This window comes from Arachis ipaensis, chromosome B10 (assembly GCF_059453495.1).
Source record: "Arachis ipaensis isolate K30076 ecotype BB chromosome B10, ASM5945349v1, whole genome shotgun sequence".
Taxonomy (NCBI): Eukaryota; Viridiplantae; Streptophyta; class Magnoliopsida; order Fabales; family Fabaceae; genus Arachis; species Arachis ipaensis.
The window spans coordinates 149,283,389-149,297,646 of NC_142435.1; the positions used below are offsets into that span (position 1 = coordinate 149,283,389).

The following is a 14,258-nucleotide window of genomic DNA, read 5'->3' on the forward strand; positions in this document are numbered from 1 at the left end:
CAAAAAATCTTATTTTAATTTTTATCCTTTTTTATTCAAATTACTTAAAATGTAAAAATAGAAAAAAATAAAATTCGGTATAAAATTCAGGCACGTAATAGGGAATTTAATTTTGTTCTTTTTCAATTTTCTATTTAAATTAAATATAAAATCCAAAAATTATGCCTGAAATCTATGAAAAGAATTTTATTTTATTCTTTTTGATATGTTGTCTTCTTATTTAAGATGTCCACTGATTCTTTGTGAATAAGAAGAATATCATAACTATGGATTCCTCTAACTTTCAAAGAAACAAGAATTCTCTTTCCATTGTGATCCGTTTCTTTAAGATTGTTCTCAGAAAAAGCCTTGATGATGGATATCTTGTGAGAATTTTCTTCTCTTCCTATCCTCTTTTTATCTTTCACTGTTTTTATTTTACACATACAAAATTAAGAGAAATGCTAGGGGCCAACAACTTTTGTGATTTATAGCCATCAAATAGCCATCAATGATGGTTTTAATGGTGTGAAATTGGTGTGAGATTTCATTCAATGGCTCACTTTTCTTTGCTGGTTACATGCTGACCAGAATTTGAATTTAACAAAGTTGTTAGCCCCTAGACTTTTCTAAAAATTTTTTCATGTATAGTTCTTGTGTTTCACTATTTTTGTCATATTTTCCATGTGAGGTAACAACCACACACATGCATGGTTTCTTTTCTTACGAGCATAATATGCTCCTCAATAATTTTGCTTTTTTAGTTTTGAATTTTTTATTGTTAGTTAGTTAGTTAGAGTAGTAACCGAATCAACAAAGCTGCTGTTAGGAAAGGATAATTCTTATAAGGTTGTTAAGAGGTCGAGTGATACAAATAGAGTGAGTCGAATCAATTTTTGTTTATCCAATTTTGTGTTGTGATTGTGAGTTTTGTTAGGGGTGTATACAGATCGGATCGGATTGGATATGGCCGAAAATTCGGTTCGATCTGCACAATTCTTATGGATCGGATCGGATAGGATATCGGATATATCTGCATAATTAAACCTTCTCTTTTTAATCATATTTTTATGTAAAACATTCAATAAAAATATTTCTTTCACACTTTTAAATTTATTTATTCCTAAAATATTTTTAATCAAACTTTTTTAAATAACAGAAATAAAATAATACAATATATAAATAATAATTACTAACTAAAATATACAAACAAGTAAATATAATACCAAACACATATATATATATATATATATATATATATATATATATGCAGATTTGCGGATCCACGGATCCGATATGCGGATGTAGGGTAGATATCCGCGATCCGATCCGTAAAGAATGCGGATTGGATCCTATCCGATCCGATCAATATGTGGATCGGATCTGTAATTTTTCGTATCGGATGCGGATATTTACCGCAGATTTGTAGATACGATCCGATTCATGAATACCCCTAAGTTTTGCTAAGTATGGTTACCAACAACAGTTTCATTGGCATTGCAGAAAATGCCAAACAAGTTCTGTAGGAAATATGGTGGTGATATGCCAAATCCAGTGCAACTCCAGCCTCCAGATGGCACTGAATGGAGAATAGATTGGACTAATCGTGATGGTGAGATTTTGTTTAAAAATGGTTGGAAAGAGTTTGCCTCATTTTACACTTTGGAGAATGGTCATGTGTTGTGGTTTGAGTACAATGGAACTTCTAACATCAAAGTTAACATATTCGACATGAGTGCCCTCGAAATTGATTATCCTTCCAATGGCCGAATCGGTGATGACAACTCGGTTGAGATTTTGGATGAACCGCCGCCACGAAGGGGCCGAGGCCGGCCGAAGAAAAAAGTGATAGCAGAACCAAAGCAATCACGTGCTTCTACTTCTACAAGCAAAATAATGAAAAGTGCCATCAAAACTAAAGATAAAGATAAAAATCCCAATACACAAAAATTGAAGCAGCATGTCGAGAATGAAAAAGATGGTCAATCTGAAGAGACAGCAGATCTTAAGCTGCCAATAATTCAACGTGCCAGACCAGATATGGATGGTCTGTTTCATAATCTCATCATTCTTTCATTTTTTGGATTCTACTGATTTTGTTTAATTTTTTTATTTTCTTTGTTGCTAAAATGCATAAATACTTCTTTTGTCATAAAGAAGTTATTAGAGAAGCAAAGAAGTTCAAGTCGAAAAATCCTTCTTTTGTCATAAAGATTAAGCAAATGCACCAAACAGGATCACCAGCAGTAAGTTGATTCATTTATCTCTCTGCAAACTTTGTATGTCATGCAAAATTAAGACTGTTGTGAACCATGATGATGAAATATTCTGATATGATTGCAGAATCTTCCAGTTTGTTTCTTCAGAATGTACTTCGAGAACACGAAGCAGTATGCAATTCTACGAGTTGGAAAGAAGCAGTGGCATGCAACATTGATCTATTATCCAAATAGGAAGAATGCCCTTATCTCTAATTGGCGCTTGTTCCTTGAAGAAAATAACTTGAAAGCCGGAGATGTTTGTATCTTTGAGCTCATTAACAGACAAGGTCCAGATTTTAAGGTTCATATTCGTCGAAGCCATGATTAGCGAATGGCTTTGCTTACTTGTGTTGCAGATCAATGGAGTATGTTCAGGGATCAAGAGTTGTAACAGAGTGTTTTCATCATACTAAATGGTTGCATTGCAGCATTATCTCCTTACTACCATAACTAGAAATATATCTGCATTGCAGTGTTATCTCCTTACTACCATAACTAGAAATATATCAGTGATCCATGCAGAAACAATACATGTAGAATTATATATTGTCGGTAGTATAAGATGTTATTTGGACAAAGTACCTAATCAAAAGTTGCCCAACTACTTATTTCAAAGCAATTTATGGTTTGGATCCTATTTCACTCATTCTCCCTCATTTATTATACTTCTCACTTTTTAGAAAGTTACTAATTATTTGCAGAGTTGCAGTAATTCCATAAAAGATTCCAATGTAAATAACTTTTAATGAGTGTAGTCACCAAAATAAAACTTTTAATGAGTGTATAACTTTTTTTAATTCATTGTATTGGAATAATTGGTAAATTGGTACAAGTTTATTATGTCATATTTAAACAAACGTAAAATGTTTCTGACAGAGATAGATCGAGATAGTTGAGTTTGCCTTATCTTGGTTAAGAAAGTGGGATTATTTGACTTGAACTTCCTTGCCTCTTGAACAACTTTACATGTACACCATAAAAATTTGCATAAAAGTTACTTGTAGCTAAATTCAACCTTCAAACAACACAGTAATTTTTATTCATTTGAACGAAATTTAAACACAGCCTAAGAAAAATAAGATATTTATTGCACAGTTACATGAAATGCAATACGCCATATGTAAAATATTTTATGTGGAATATATGCGTACGCTGCTTTCAACACTGCATTCTTCATTCAGATTGACTAGCTTCTTCATCATTTAATGAACGTTTTTGGTACCTCCTGCAATTCAAATGAAAGTATGAAACTAGTCTTAGTAATAAGCATAAATGAAAGAAACCCTTACAAGGGAAAAATCAGAAAGAGAAAGTACGCATTAAATAATATTATAAGTAAAGAGGATATAAAGTGAAGAAAATGCTTGCAAGGTTTCCATCTTTAAGGCTTTGTCTGAGAACAATCTTGAAAAAACAGGTCACATAGGAAGGAGAATGCTTGTTTCTTTGAAGCTAAATACTCTTCTGTTGCTGTCATCTTCTTTCTCTTTTTCAATAAACTTGTCTTCTTACCAGAGAGACTGTAACTGCGTCTGTGAACAAGAAGAACATCCATGGCTTCCTCTAGTTTTCAAAGAAACAAGCATTCTCCTTCCTCTGTGACCTGTTTTGTAGATTATCGTAGTAGGCCATGACTCCTTTCTGAACTGTAACTTTACATCCTGCTGATTCTTTTTAAAATACTTTCTGTAGAAGGTAGCTGATAAGTTCTGCATCACATTCCATTTTTGAATCACCATGGTAAAAAATAGTTATAAACTTACAATTTGTGAAACTAAGTATAAACTAGCACTCAGAAGTTTGCATGGCATATTATGTTTTGTCATCAATAAAATGTATCGAAATAAACTTACAGGCCTTGATTTCCTTGGATCACTATCTCTTATCTTGACCATGAAAGAGGGATTCTGTGAGTTGAGCTCCTTAACTTCTTTGAAGAGCTGAATCCCATGAGTCACTGGTTTGAAAAGTGACTCTGATACCATAATAAAATTGTAAAAAATTAGCATGAATTTTACTTGTGGAGAGTTTTGGATACAAGTTATATCTATAGGGTTGGAGACCAACACAAATTTTAGCATAAGATTAGTTTATATAACAAATTGTGGTTACATTAAGGACCAAGTACATAGTCATTGCATTCATAAGCTAACTGCACTTTTAGCCAAAACTAACAATAGTTTTCAATTAATTTTTAATATAAATTTTTTTAACGAGGATAATGCTAACTTTTATTCCATTTTTAAAGTTAATTATGTTTTCAATGTTGTACTGATATCTTAATTTTTTTACAGAATAACACGGTTTAAGAGCTCCTAAACAATTGCCAGATCTTTTCTATTGATGAGCTTAAACAAACAAACATCTCCGGCTTGTAAAGCAAAAAAGTTCCAAACAGTAGAGATAAAGGCATCGATGATGGCCTATAGATCAACTTAGCAGGGAACAACTTCTTTCCAAACCTTATAATTGCATTTTGGGGGTTATTTTCAAAATATTTTCGGAAGAATTTAGTTGGAAAGTATTGCAGCACATCATATTTATGTCATCATAGTTAGAAATAAGACACAAAGTTTGGAAGAATGATAGCATATGGAAGTTCACGATATATAATTTTCAACGTGGATATATGTATTAACCTATACTTACACATGGTGCTCTCGTTTGAGCTTGATGATGAGAGAGGGCTTTTCTCACTTAAACTTCTTAGCTTCTTTCAGAGATTCAGGTCTTATAGGACAGGGCCTAACAGGAGATTCAGAATCTTTTCTTCTTCTATTCTTTTTACCTTGTACATAGGAAACAAAGAATCAGAAACTGCCACTATAATGTACAAAAAACAGTTGCAAGTTGTAACTCAAAAACAACTGTTGAATCTACAAAAGGAAAGGATGATCTAATTATGAGACACATACCATTAGAATCTTGATTGACAGACACTGGCATCTCATGGTTTTTTTCTTTAGATTTAATACCGTGCGAATTGAGGCTTCTTTCCACATCCCTGATTTGTGTGTCATTTTCCAACTATCTATCTTTAGAAGCAGATGACACTAGTGCTCTCAGTTTTTTCTTCGGTTGTCCCTGGACTTCTCTTGGAAATGGTTCATTCAATCTTTTCTTCAGCAGTCCCTCGTTAAGTCTCATGTTTTGGGTGTTGGGACTACTATCCACATCTCTAGTTTTTTGTTCTTCTGGCCTTTTCACCGGCTGCTGACTACTGCGTGGCAGCTGCTCTTTGATCTGATCATTGGCAAATATGTATACTTCCATGTGAGAAGTTCCAATATTATACTCAAACCATAACAAATGGCCATGATTAAGAGAGTAATATGCAACAAACTCTTTCCAACCCTTTTTAAACAAAATCCCACCATCATGATTAATCCACTCTACTCTCCATTCAGTACCATCCGGAGGCTTAAGATACAATGGGTTTGATAGGCCAGAACCATATTTTTCAGTACTTCTGCAATATTATGAACCTGGTGTTAGCAACCATAATAACAATAAGGTGACACACATTAGTATGTCTTCACCAAGATGTTGACATGTATTATGTTAACTAGTTTTTTTTTTTTTGTGACTTTTATGTTAACTAGTTTAGACAAATATATCAAATTATTTAACGATTTTTGGCTATATCTTCATATAATAATAACATTAAACTCCCAATTCATCCTTCACTAATAATTATAAATAGTGCAGTAAAATAGTCCAAACATATTAGTCCTAAATTTTGTATGGAGATAAAGATTAATCTTTCACCTATTTTAAAGGAGAGACTAATTTCAAATTTTAAAGGGTTATTTTGCAGCATTGTTTGCATATTTAGAGACTAGGAGTGAAATAAAAAAATATTAAAAGACAGGATTATCCAACATGAAAATTGGTAGGGACCAAATTAGTAATAACAAAATTAAAACTCATGCATAACGAAAAATGATGATGAATATGATAATTTTTCAAATCACCGCAATATATTCTATAATATTTCCTAATCTTGATTAGTGAAAGTGTTAGCCAGATCATTTTTCATTAACAATAATGTAGATTTAATCGTAATTAATTTTGTAGTAAGAATACATACAGAGTACATAAAATGATGTAACCACTTAACAAATATGTTTTTAGGTTTTCATTCATCTTATGTATTTTTTTATTTTTTCATGTACTTCTGCTACAAAATTAATTATAATTAATCCTACGTTATTGTAAATAGAAAATGATCTAAATAATAAGAAGAAGAAGTTTACTATTACTATATTTGCAGCTAAGAAGCCATGCATGTGTATTGTTCTATGAAGAAAATGTTTATAAACGAGAAAAATTATATATAGAGGAATAAAGAGAGAAACTTTTTGTTAAATAAACAATATCTCAAAAGATAAACAGATTAAAAGAAAAAGAGGGGATGGAGAAGACGAGAAAATGCTTACAAAGTCATCATCTTGAAGAGCTTGTCTGAGAACAATCTTAAAGAAAGAAATCACAGTAGAAGTAGAAGGAGAATGCTTGTTTTGTTGACAGCTAGAAGAAGCCATAGTAAACGGATGATGTATGGATTTGACTATTGTTGAGGTTCAGAGTCTCTCTCACCGGCGGTATTCCTTAAATAAACTTATTTTGGGATAACAATTAAATTAAAAAAAATAACAAGTGAGTACTAAAATAAGTTATATATATTTTAATTTATTATTAATATAAATTGTATATTTTCATATGTATTATATATGTATAAATAATTTTAATATATATTTAATATAATTTAATAAATTAAAAGAAAAGTTAAGACCGATTCCTTCATAATTGATTGCAAAGTTATACAGCGTTAATTGATAATGGTGTTATTAGAGAGACAATAAAAAAATAAGTCAAAATTTATTTTATAATTATTTTTGTCTACTTTTTTCTTTTTGCTATCAAACATTTTTGAAATGATAATATGAAATACCATTAGACAAGCTAAATAAAAGGAGAAGGTGCTCATGGAAAGAAATAAAATAGAAGCATAATGAAATAGCACGATGAATGTTAGTACATAGAATAAAAGGTAAATACTAAGGATCAATTGAGTTAAGTTAGGCTTGATTTGATAAAATTTTTATTTTTTAAAAATAATTTATAAAAATTAGTTTTAAATATAACTTTTTAAAAGTGGTAGTATTTGTAAAATAGAAATAATTTTTAATAAACATAAGTAATAATAAGTGCGTTTGGTAAAATAATTTTTAAAATTTAAAAATATTATAATAAATATTAATAAAAGAATTAAATTTAAATATTAATTAATGTATAAAATTATAGTAGATTTTTTAATTTTGATAAATATAAACAAATTTTGCCAATGAGTTATAGCTCAAATGGTATAGTCTTCCCATACTTAATTAAGAGGTTACGGGTTTGAGTCTTCTATTTTTGGTAAAAAAAAAAGAAATATATAAACAAATTTTAAATTTTTTTTTTCTTAAATGCTTTCAAAAGTACTTTGAACTTTTAAAAATTACAAATACACTCACATAATTTTTTTTATTTACTAAATATAAAATAAAGTGCTTATACTTTTATACATTTTTGAAAAATTTTATTAAACCAAATCTTAGTAAGTTTGATAATAGATTATTACTTACAAAGATATCGAAAAAGATAGACAAAGGTGTTAGATAATTAAATCAAGAATATTTAAGAAAAATAAAAATACAACATCCTAAAACATTGAAAAAATTCGAATCAAATTGAATTGGAATTGGAAACCAAGTTGTATTTTAAATTAGAAGGTGGTAGAAACGGATAAAAATTCAAGTTATTTTTCTGGTGCAAGACAACACAATATTTATGAAGAACGAAGAATCATGATTGGAAGTTTCAAGTTGATGACTAAATTTGAAGGATTTGAAGCAAATTTGAATAAATAACTTGACTTGTAAAAGTTTTTATTAACTTCATGAAATATTACAAGTATACTTAGTTGTTATAAAAATTATTATTTTATTATAAAACTTTGCCCATATAAAGGCTTGAACACATGTACTTTAATCATATTTTCATATGAACGAAAATGCATTGAGTTGTTAATGTTGGATCGTCTGGTCCCAAATTAAATGAAAAATTTGATTATTAAGAGACTTTGATGTCTACCTATTTAAAGGTTTAGATCCTATATAACTTTATTGAATTGGGTTTGCAAGAAGGAGTTTATGCTACCTAATAGAAACAAAATCAATTAGCATGGTCTCAAATTTACCAAAGTGTATATATTATACAATGTTTTGCAAAATAGCAAATGCTAAAAGTGTAAAAGAAGCATAAAACACGTTGAAACTGTCGTACAAAGACATAGATAAAGCCGAAAAAGCAAAGTTACAATTTTTGAGAAGAGAATATAAAAGGTATGAGATGTCTAACTCAGAAATTGTTAAGCAATATTTTTCTTGTGATACAAACAGACAAAAGTATGAAAAATATTTCCATTAGCAAAGTGGTGAAAAAATCTTTTTGCATTATGCTGATGAAGTATGGTCATATGGCGACTGCAATATTAGAGTCCCACAATATGGATACTATGACGATTGCAGAGTTGTAAGGAACCATGGAAAGCCATATTAGCATAATATTAGAGAAGTTAGAAAAATCAATTGAAGAAGCCCTGAAAAGTCGAGTGAATTTAAACAATGGTGCAGAATCAAGCTGTACATAAGATGGACGAGACCGTACTTTCAATTTTCAAAGTAAAGGTAGAAGAAGTTCCAGAGGCAGAGGTGGTGGCAATTATAGCCATGGAAGTTATAATAATTTTACACCACCTAATCAAGGAAGAGGTGGAATAAATTCCAGGTTTGTCAACTAAAGAAGAAATCGAGACAATTTTTATCAAGAACGAACTAATTTCTACTGCTTTCATTGTGAAAAGTATGGACACAAAGTGGTAGACTGCAAAATCAAAATAATGAATAATAATCAAGCACATGTTGCAGAAAATTAACATCAAAATACTGATGATAATCCGGATATTCAAACTTTATTTTTTACATGTGACTCATATGCTGAAGATAAAAATATATGATACTTGGATAATGGTTGTAGTAATCATATGTCTGGTAGAAAAATTTCTATTGAAGTTTGGTAAGAGTACAAAGATCCCTATTGAAGAAAAAGAACAAATACCAATTAGATTGAATGATTGTTCTCTGAGTTATATTTTTGATGTTTTCTATACTCCTGAACTTGATTACAATTTATTGAGTACGAGGCAGTTATTTGAGAACGGATATAAAATAATTACATATAGTGGATATTTGCATTATATTTGACAACAACAAAAAGTTCATAGATAAAGCAAAGATGACTTCAAATAAAATGTTTCCATTGAAAATTCAACATGTTAATCCTTCTTGCATGAGTTATGTAATAATTTATGATAGCTGAGTGTGGTATATTCAGTTTGTGCATTTTTATTTTTCTGGCCTAAATTACCTGTCAAGAAAAAGACTTGTTTCTGGTCTGCCACAGATTCATATTCCTAATTGTGTTTGTAAAATTTGTCAACTGAAAAAGAAGCACAGAAATCTATTTCCTATAGAAAAGTCATGAAGAGCTTGAAGATTACTTGAAATTGTGCATTCAGATCTTTGTTTTATTAAGATTCTAAGCAATAGTAATAGCAGGTACTTTATCACTTTTATTAATGATTTTAGTAGATATATATGGATATACTTTCTATCGTTATAAAGCATGCTCATATTTTAGTATATAGAAAACATACTCATGTATGTCGCAACAATGGTTCATATTTTAGTATATAGCAGGTATCCAATGAAAGATGTTCGTGATAAAATTTCGAAGGAAGTTTGGAGTGAAAAGAGGTTTTTCATTAATCATTTTCAGAGTCTTTGAGTATATTGCTTATGCCCATATTTTATATCAATTAAGAAAGAAGTTAGATGACAAAGATAAAACGTGTATCTTTAACGGTTATAGCACATACTCAAAAGCATACAAGTTGTATAATCTAGAATCAAAGAAGGTGATCATCAGCAAAAAATATGACGTTTGACGAGAAAGATATTTGAGACTGGAACAGAACGACAGAAAAGCAGCCAATTATAATTCCAAATTCATGTGATGAAGTAGAACAAAGACAACCTAACACAACTAAATAACTAAAATCTTCTAGAAGACCTCAAAAAATATAGACTACCTGCTAGATTGGCAGATTATGAAATTGGCAGTGATGATGATCCATCCGATGAAGAAATTATCAACTTTGCTTTATTTTCAGATTGTGAGCCATTAAAATTTGAAGAAGTCTCTAGAGGCAACAATTGAAAAAAAATAATAGATGAAAAGATTCATGCAATTGAAAAGAATGACATATGGGAGCTGATAGATTTACCATCAGATAAGAAGTCAATTGGAGTAAAGTGGGTTTACAAAATTAAGTACAATCCCAACGATGAAATTGATCGTTTCAAAGCAAGATTAGTTGCTAAGGGATACAAACAAAAATCCAGTATTTACTACTTTAAAGTATTTGCTCCTGTTGCTAGATTAGACACTATCCATATTATTAGTTCACTATCGGCTTAAAATAAATTAAAATACATCAAATGTATATTAAGTCTGCATTTTTAAATGGCACTTTAGAAGAAGAAGTGTATGCTGAGCAACTTGCAGGATATGAAATTTCTGAAGAAGAAGAAGAAGAAAAAGTTTATCAATTGAAGAAAGTTTTGTATAGGTTGAAGCAAGCACCAAGAGCGTGATACAAGAAGATTATTTATTCTTTTTTTCACTTAGAATGGATTCAGAAGATATCCATTTGAACATACTCTTTATATCAAGTTTGTTGAATCTGGATAAATCTTAATCGTGTGCCTTTATATTGATGATTTGATCTTTACTCGCAATAATTTGAAGATAATTGCAGAATTCAAAAAGACTATGATAAAACAATTTGAAATGACAAATATGTGTTTGATGTCTTACTTCCTCGACATCAAAGTCGTTTAGAAAGATGACGGAATCTTTATTTCACATAAGAAATATGCAAATGATATTTTGAAGAAATTTCAGATGGTACATTCCAAATCAGTTCTTATTCCAGTCGAAGAAAAGTTTAAGTTGTTGAGAGGAGATAAAGGAAGAACAGTAAATTCTACTTATTACAAAAGCTTGATTAGAAGTCCGAGGTACTTAACTGCAACTAGACAAGATATTGTGTTTGGAGTTGGATTGCTTAGCAGATTTATGGAGGAGCCTTATACCAACCATTTGCAAATAGGGTTGTCAAACGGGCGAACCCAAACTATTTAGGCTTGACCCGTTTAAGTTCGCTTTATTCGCGGGTCATAACCTTTTAGCCTAGACCTTTTATGGCGAGCCCGATGGGTTAAATGGGTTGGTCCGTTTATCCTTTTATTTATATTTTGAAAAATATTTTGACAAGACATATCACTTTTAGGTTAAAAACTTAAATAAATAGTATTTTTTTTAGTTGATGGATTAGATTTTCGGGTTGAATCGAGAGAAATGTCAATTAAAAATGCTACTTTTTAAAAAAATAAATAAATGGACCGCCGGTTTAGCTGGCGGACTAGCCCATTTAACCTTTCATTTTTTCGGGTTAAACGGACGGGTTAATCGAGCTCAGCCCGTTTAACCTGAAATTTAAATGAACTTAATTTTAGAGGCAAGCCCCACCCATTTAAATGGGTAAATGGGCTGGCCTTATAGTTTAGCCCATTTTGACGGCTATATTTGTAAGCGGCAGAAAGGATTCTTTAATATATCAAAGGTACTTTAAATGATGGTATTTTTTATGAATATACTAATAAAATAAATATTGTTGATTACATTGATTGGGCTGAAGATATTGAAACAAGAAAAAGTACTTCAAAATTTGTATTTCATCTTGGTTCTGGTGTAATTTTATATTCTTCGAAAAAATAATCTGTAATAGCATTCTCTACGGTAGAAGCAGAATATAAAGCAACAATAAGTTATGCAATGCAAGCAGTATGGATAAAAAAAATTCTTGAGAAATTGAACAAAAAATAAAGTACTTCAATAACGATATTTTGTAATAACAAGTTAGCTATTGCACTTTGTAAAAATTTTGTGTTTTATGGAAGATCGAAATATATTGATATTCAGTTTCACATAATTAGATAATTAGTGAATAAAAAAAAAATTTTGATTGAGTATTTTCCTACTAAAGACTAAGTACAGTTATAGATATCTTTACAAAATCAATAATTAATTTTGCAAGTTTAGTTTAAAGAATACAATGTTAGAACATTTAAAAATAGTACAAATATAACATACTAGAGGTCATAATGTGTCCAAAACGGACTACACATGCAATGAGAATGTGACAAAAACAATAATATGAAGAATAGAGTCGCAACCAATTTTATTACAGGAAAAATCGGATAAAACTGTTAGTTTGCAAAAAATTGATATTTTGAAGATATCTAGAATTTTGATTATGCACAAAGAAGGGCGAAAACCTAATTTCAGTGCATACTTAATACATCTATTTAAAACGATTATCTTTTGAATATATTATGTCAATTATTTATGCTTTAATTAGTATTTATATTTTTTGTTTTTTTTTTCACAAATTGCAATAAAAGGATATTATTTACACAAAAATAATAAATATGAGCAAAAATTTAAGAAACTTGCTTTTTTTTTAATGAATATAATAGATGAGCGTTAGCAAGCCAGCAATTTTTATGATTTATAGCCATTAAATAGTCATGAATAATGATTTTAATAGTGTAAGATTGGTGTGAGATTTTATCCCATGACTCACTTTTTTTTGCTGGTTACATGCTGACCAAAATTTAATAAAATTGCTGGCCCATATTAATCTATAAAAAAACCTAAACTAAATGCAGTGACATCCCTAATAAATAGTAGAAAAAAATGTATTGTTTAATTATAAACTGGAGCTTGTTATTTATTTACTTCTGACCTTTTTTTAATTATTTTATTGATTTATGTTACCACGCGAAACCAAAAAAAAAGGAATAAAAAAACAAACGGATCAAAATGTCATCAAAATTCAAAACCCGTTGTTCTTATAGTAATCCCAAATACCGTCACAAATAATAATAATAATAATAATTTATATGCTAAATATCAAATAACAATGATGATGAAAATCTAGGAAATAGAATAAAAAATTTAAGTGAGACATATATATTTTAGAACAACTAAAATAACACTGCACAAAAAAATAATTGACCAACGATACTAAAAAAAAAAAAAGAAAGATAAAATAAATAAGTATATGGCCTACATGCACTAAAGATAAAATAAAATTTTTAGAACATTCTACTACGAGAGTGGCAACAATCTTTTTAAATTTGTTTGTGCAACTACATACATTATATTTTTTTTCTTTTACGGTAAATTATATAATAAAAATATAAGTTTGTAGATTTTTTTTGTAAGATTAAATAGTACTTAAAAAATTAATATTTATATTTTAAACAACAATGATATAATAAAAAATAATTATAAAATAAATTTATACTCTCTTTATATAATTTTAATCTATATAATAAAATATTTTTTTTTATATTTTATAAATATATTTATTATCTTTACTTTTCTGTTGATACACTATTTTCCTTTATTTTTCTTACTTCACATACATTGTTTTTTTTTATTATTATTCTATGCCTTATTCACTTAGAATACTTGCAACACAAGTACACAACTCAAACATATATCCAGGTTATCCAGGTTTGAACTTATTCTATTTAAAATATTAGCAAAAAAAATATTAAAGGTAGTTTTTATTGATGAAGAAGCAAAAATAGTATAATTCTTTTTTTAGAGTTTATCTATTCTATGTTCTAAAAACATATGTTAATAAGATTATAAAATAAAAAAATTATTAAAAATATAAAAAATTTAAAAAAAAATGACAAATTAGATATCTAACTTTTTGATTCACGAACATTTAAGTTTTTAAAAATTTAAAAATATATTTATATTTTTGACTTT

The 14,258-nt window shown here is 29.2% G+C and overlaps 1 protein-coding gene and 1 long non-coding RNA gene across 5 annotated transcripts; one reads left to right on the top strand and one right to left on the bottom strand.

Annotated features, from left to right (window-relative positions):
* Positions 1–1,440: 1,440 nt before the first annotated feature.
* Positions 1,441–2,854, top strand: LOC107621185 (B3 domain-containing transcription factor VRN1-like). 2 transcript variants are annotated; one of them, XM_088486881.1, is made up of 3 exons: positions 1,441–2,026; positions 2,137–2,225; positions 2,323–2,854. In XM_088486881.1, exons 1-3 carry the CDS (start codon positions 1,486–1,488, stop codon positions 2,566–2,568), a joined length of 876 nt encoding a protein of 291 aa, XP_088343007.1. In that variant the 5' UTR covers positions 1,441–1,485; the 3' UTR covers positions 2,569–2,854. The 2 variants fall into 2 exon arrangements, with proteins under 2 accessions (XP_088343007.1, XP_016178706.3); XM_016323220.3 differs by having other exon boundaries at positions 2,140–2,225.
* A 402-nt stretch (positions 2,855–3,256) lies between these two features.
* On the bottom strand, positions 3,257–6,838 carry LOC107622452 (uncharacterized). 3 transcript variants are annotated; one of them, XR_002355750.2, is made up of 5 exons: positions 6,680–6,838; positions 5,156–5,709; positions 4,890–5,028; positions 4,094–4,215; positions 3,257–3,465 (listed from the first exon to the last, which is right to left on the bottom strand). It is a non-coding gene; the product is annotated as an uncharacterized LOC107622452 (long non-coding RNA). The 3 variants fall into 3 exon arrangements; XR_002355748.2 differs by having other exon boundaries at positions 3,257–3,949; XR_002355747.2 differs by having other exon boundaries at positions 3,257–4,215.
* Between the last annotated feature and the right edge of the window lie 7,420 nt (positions 6,839–14,258).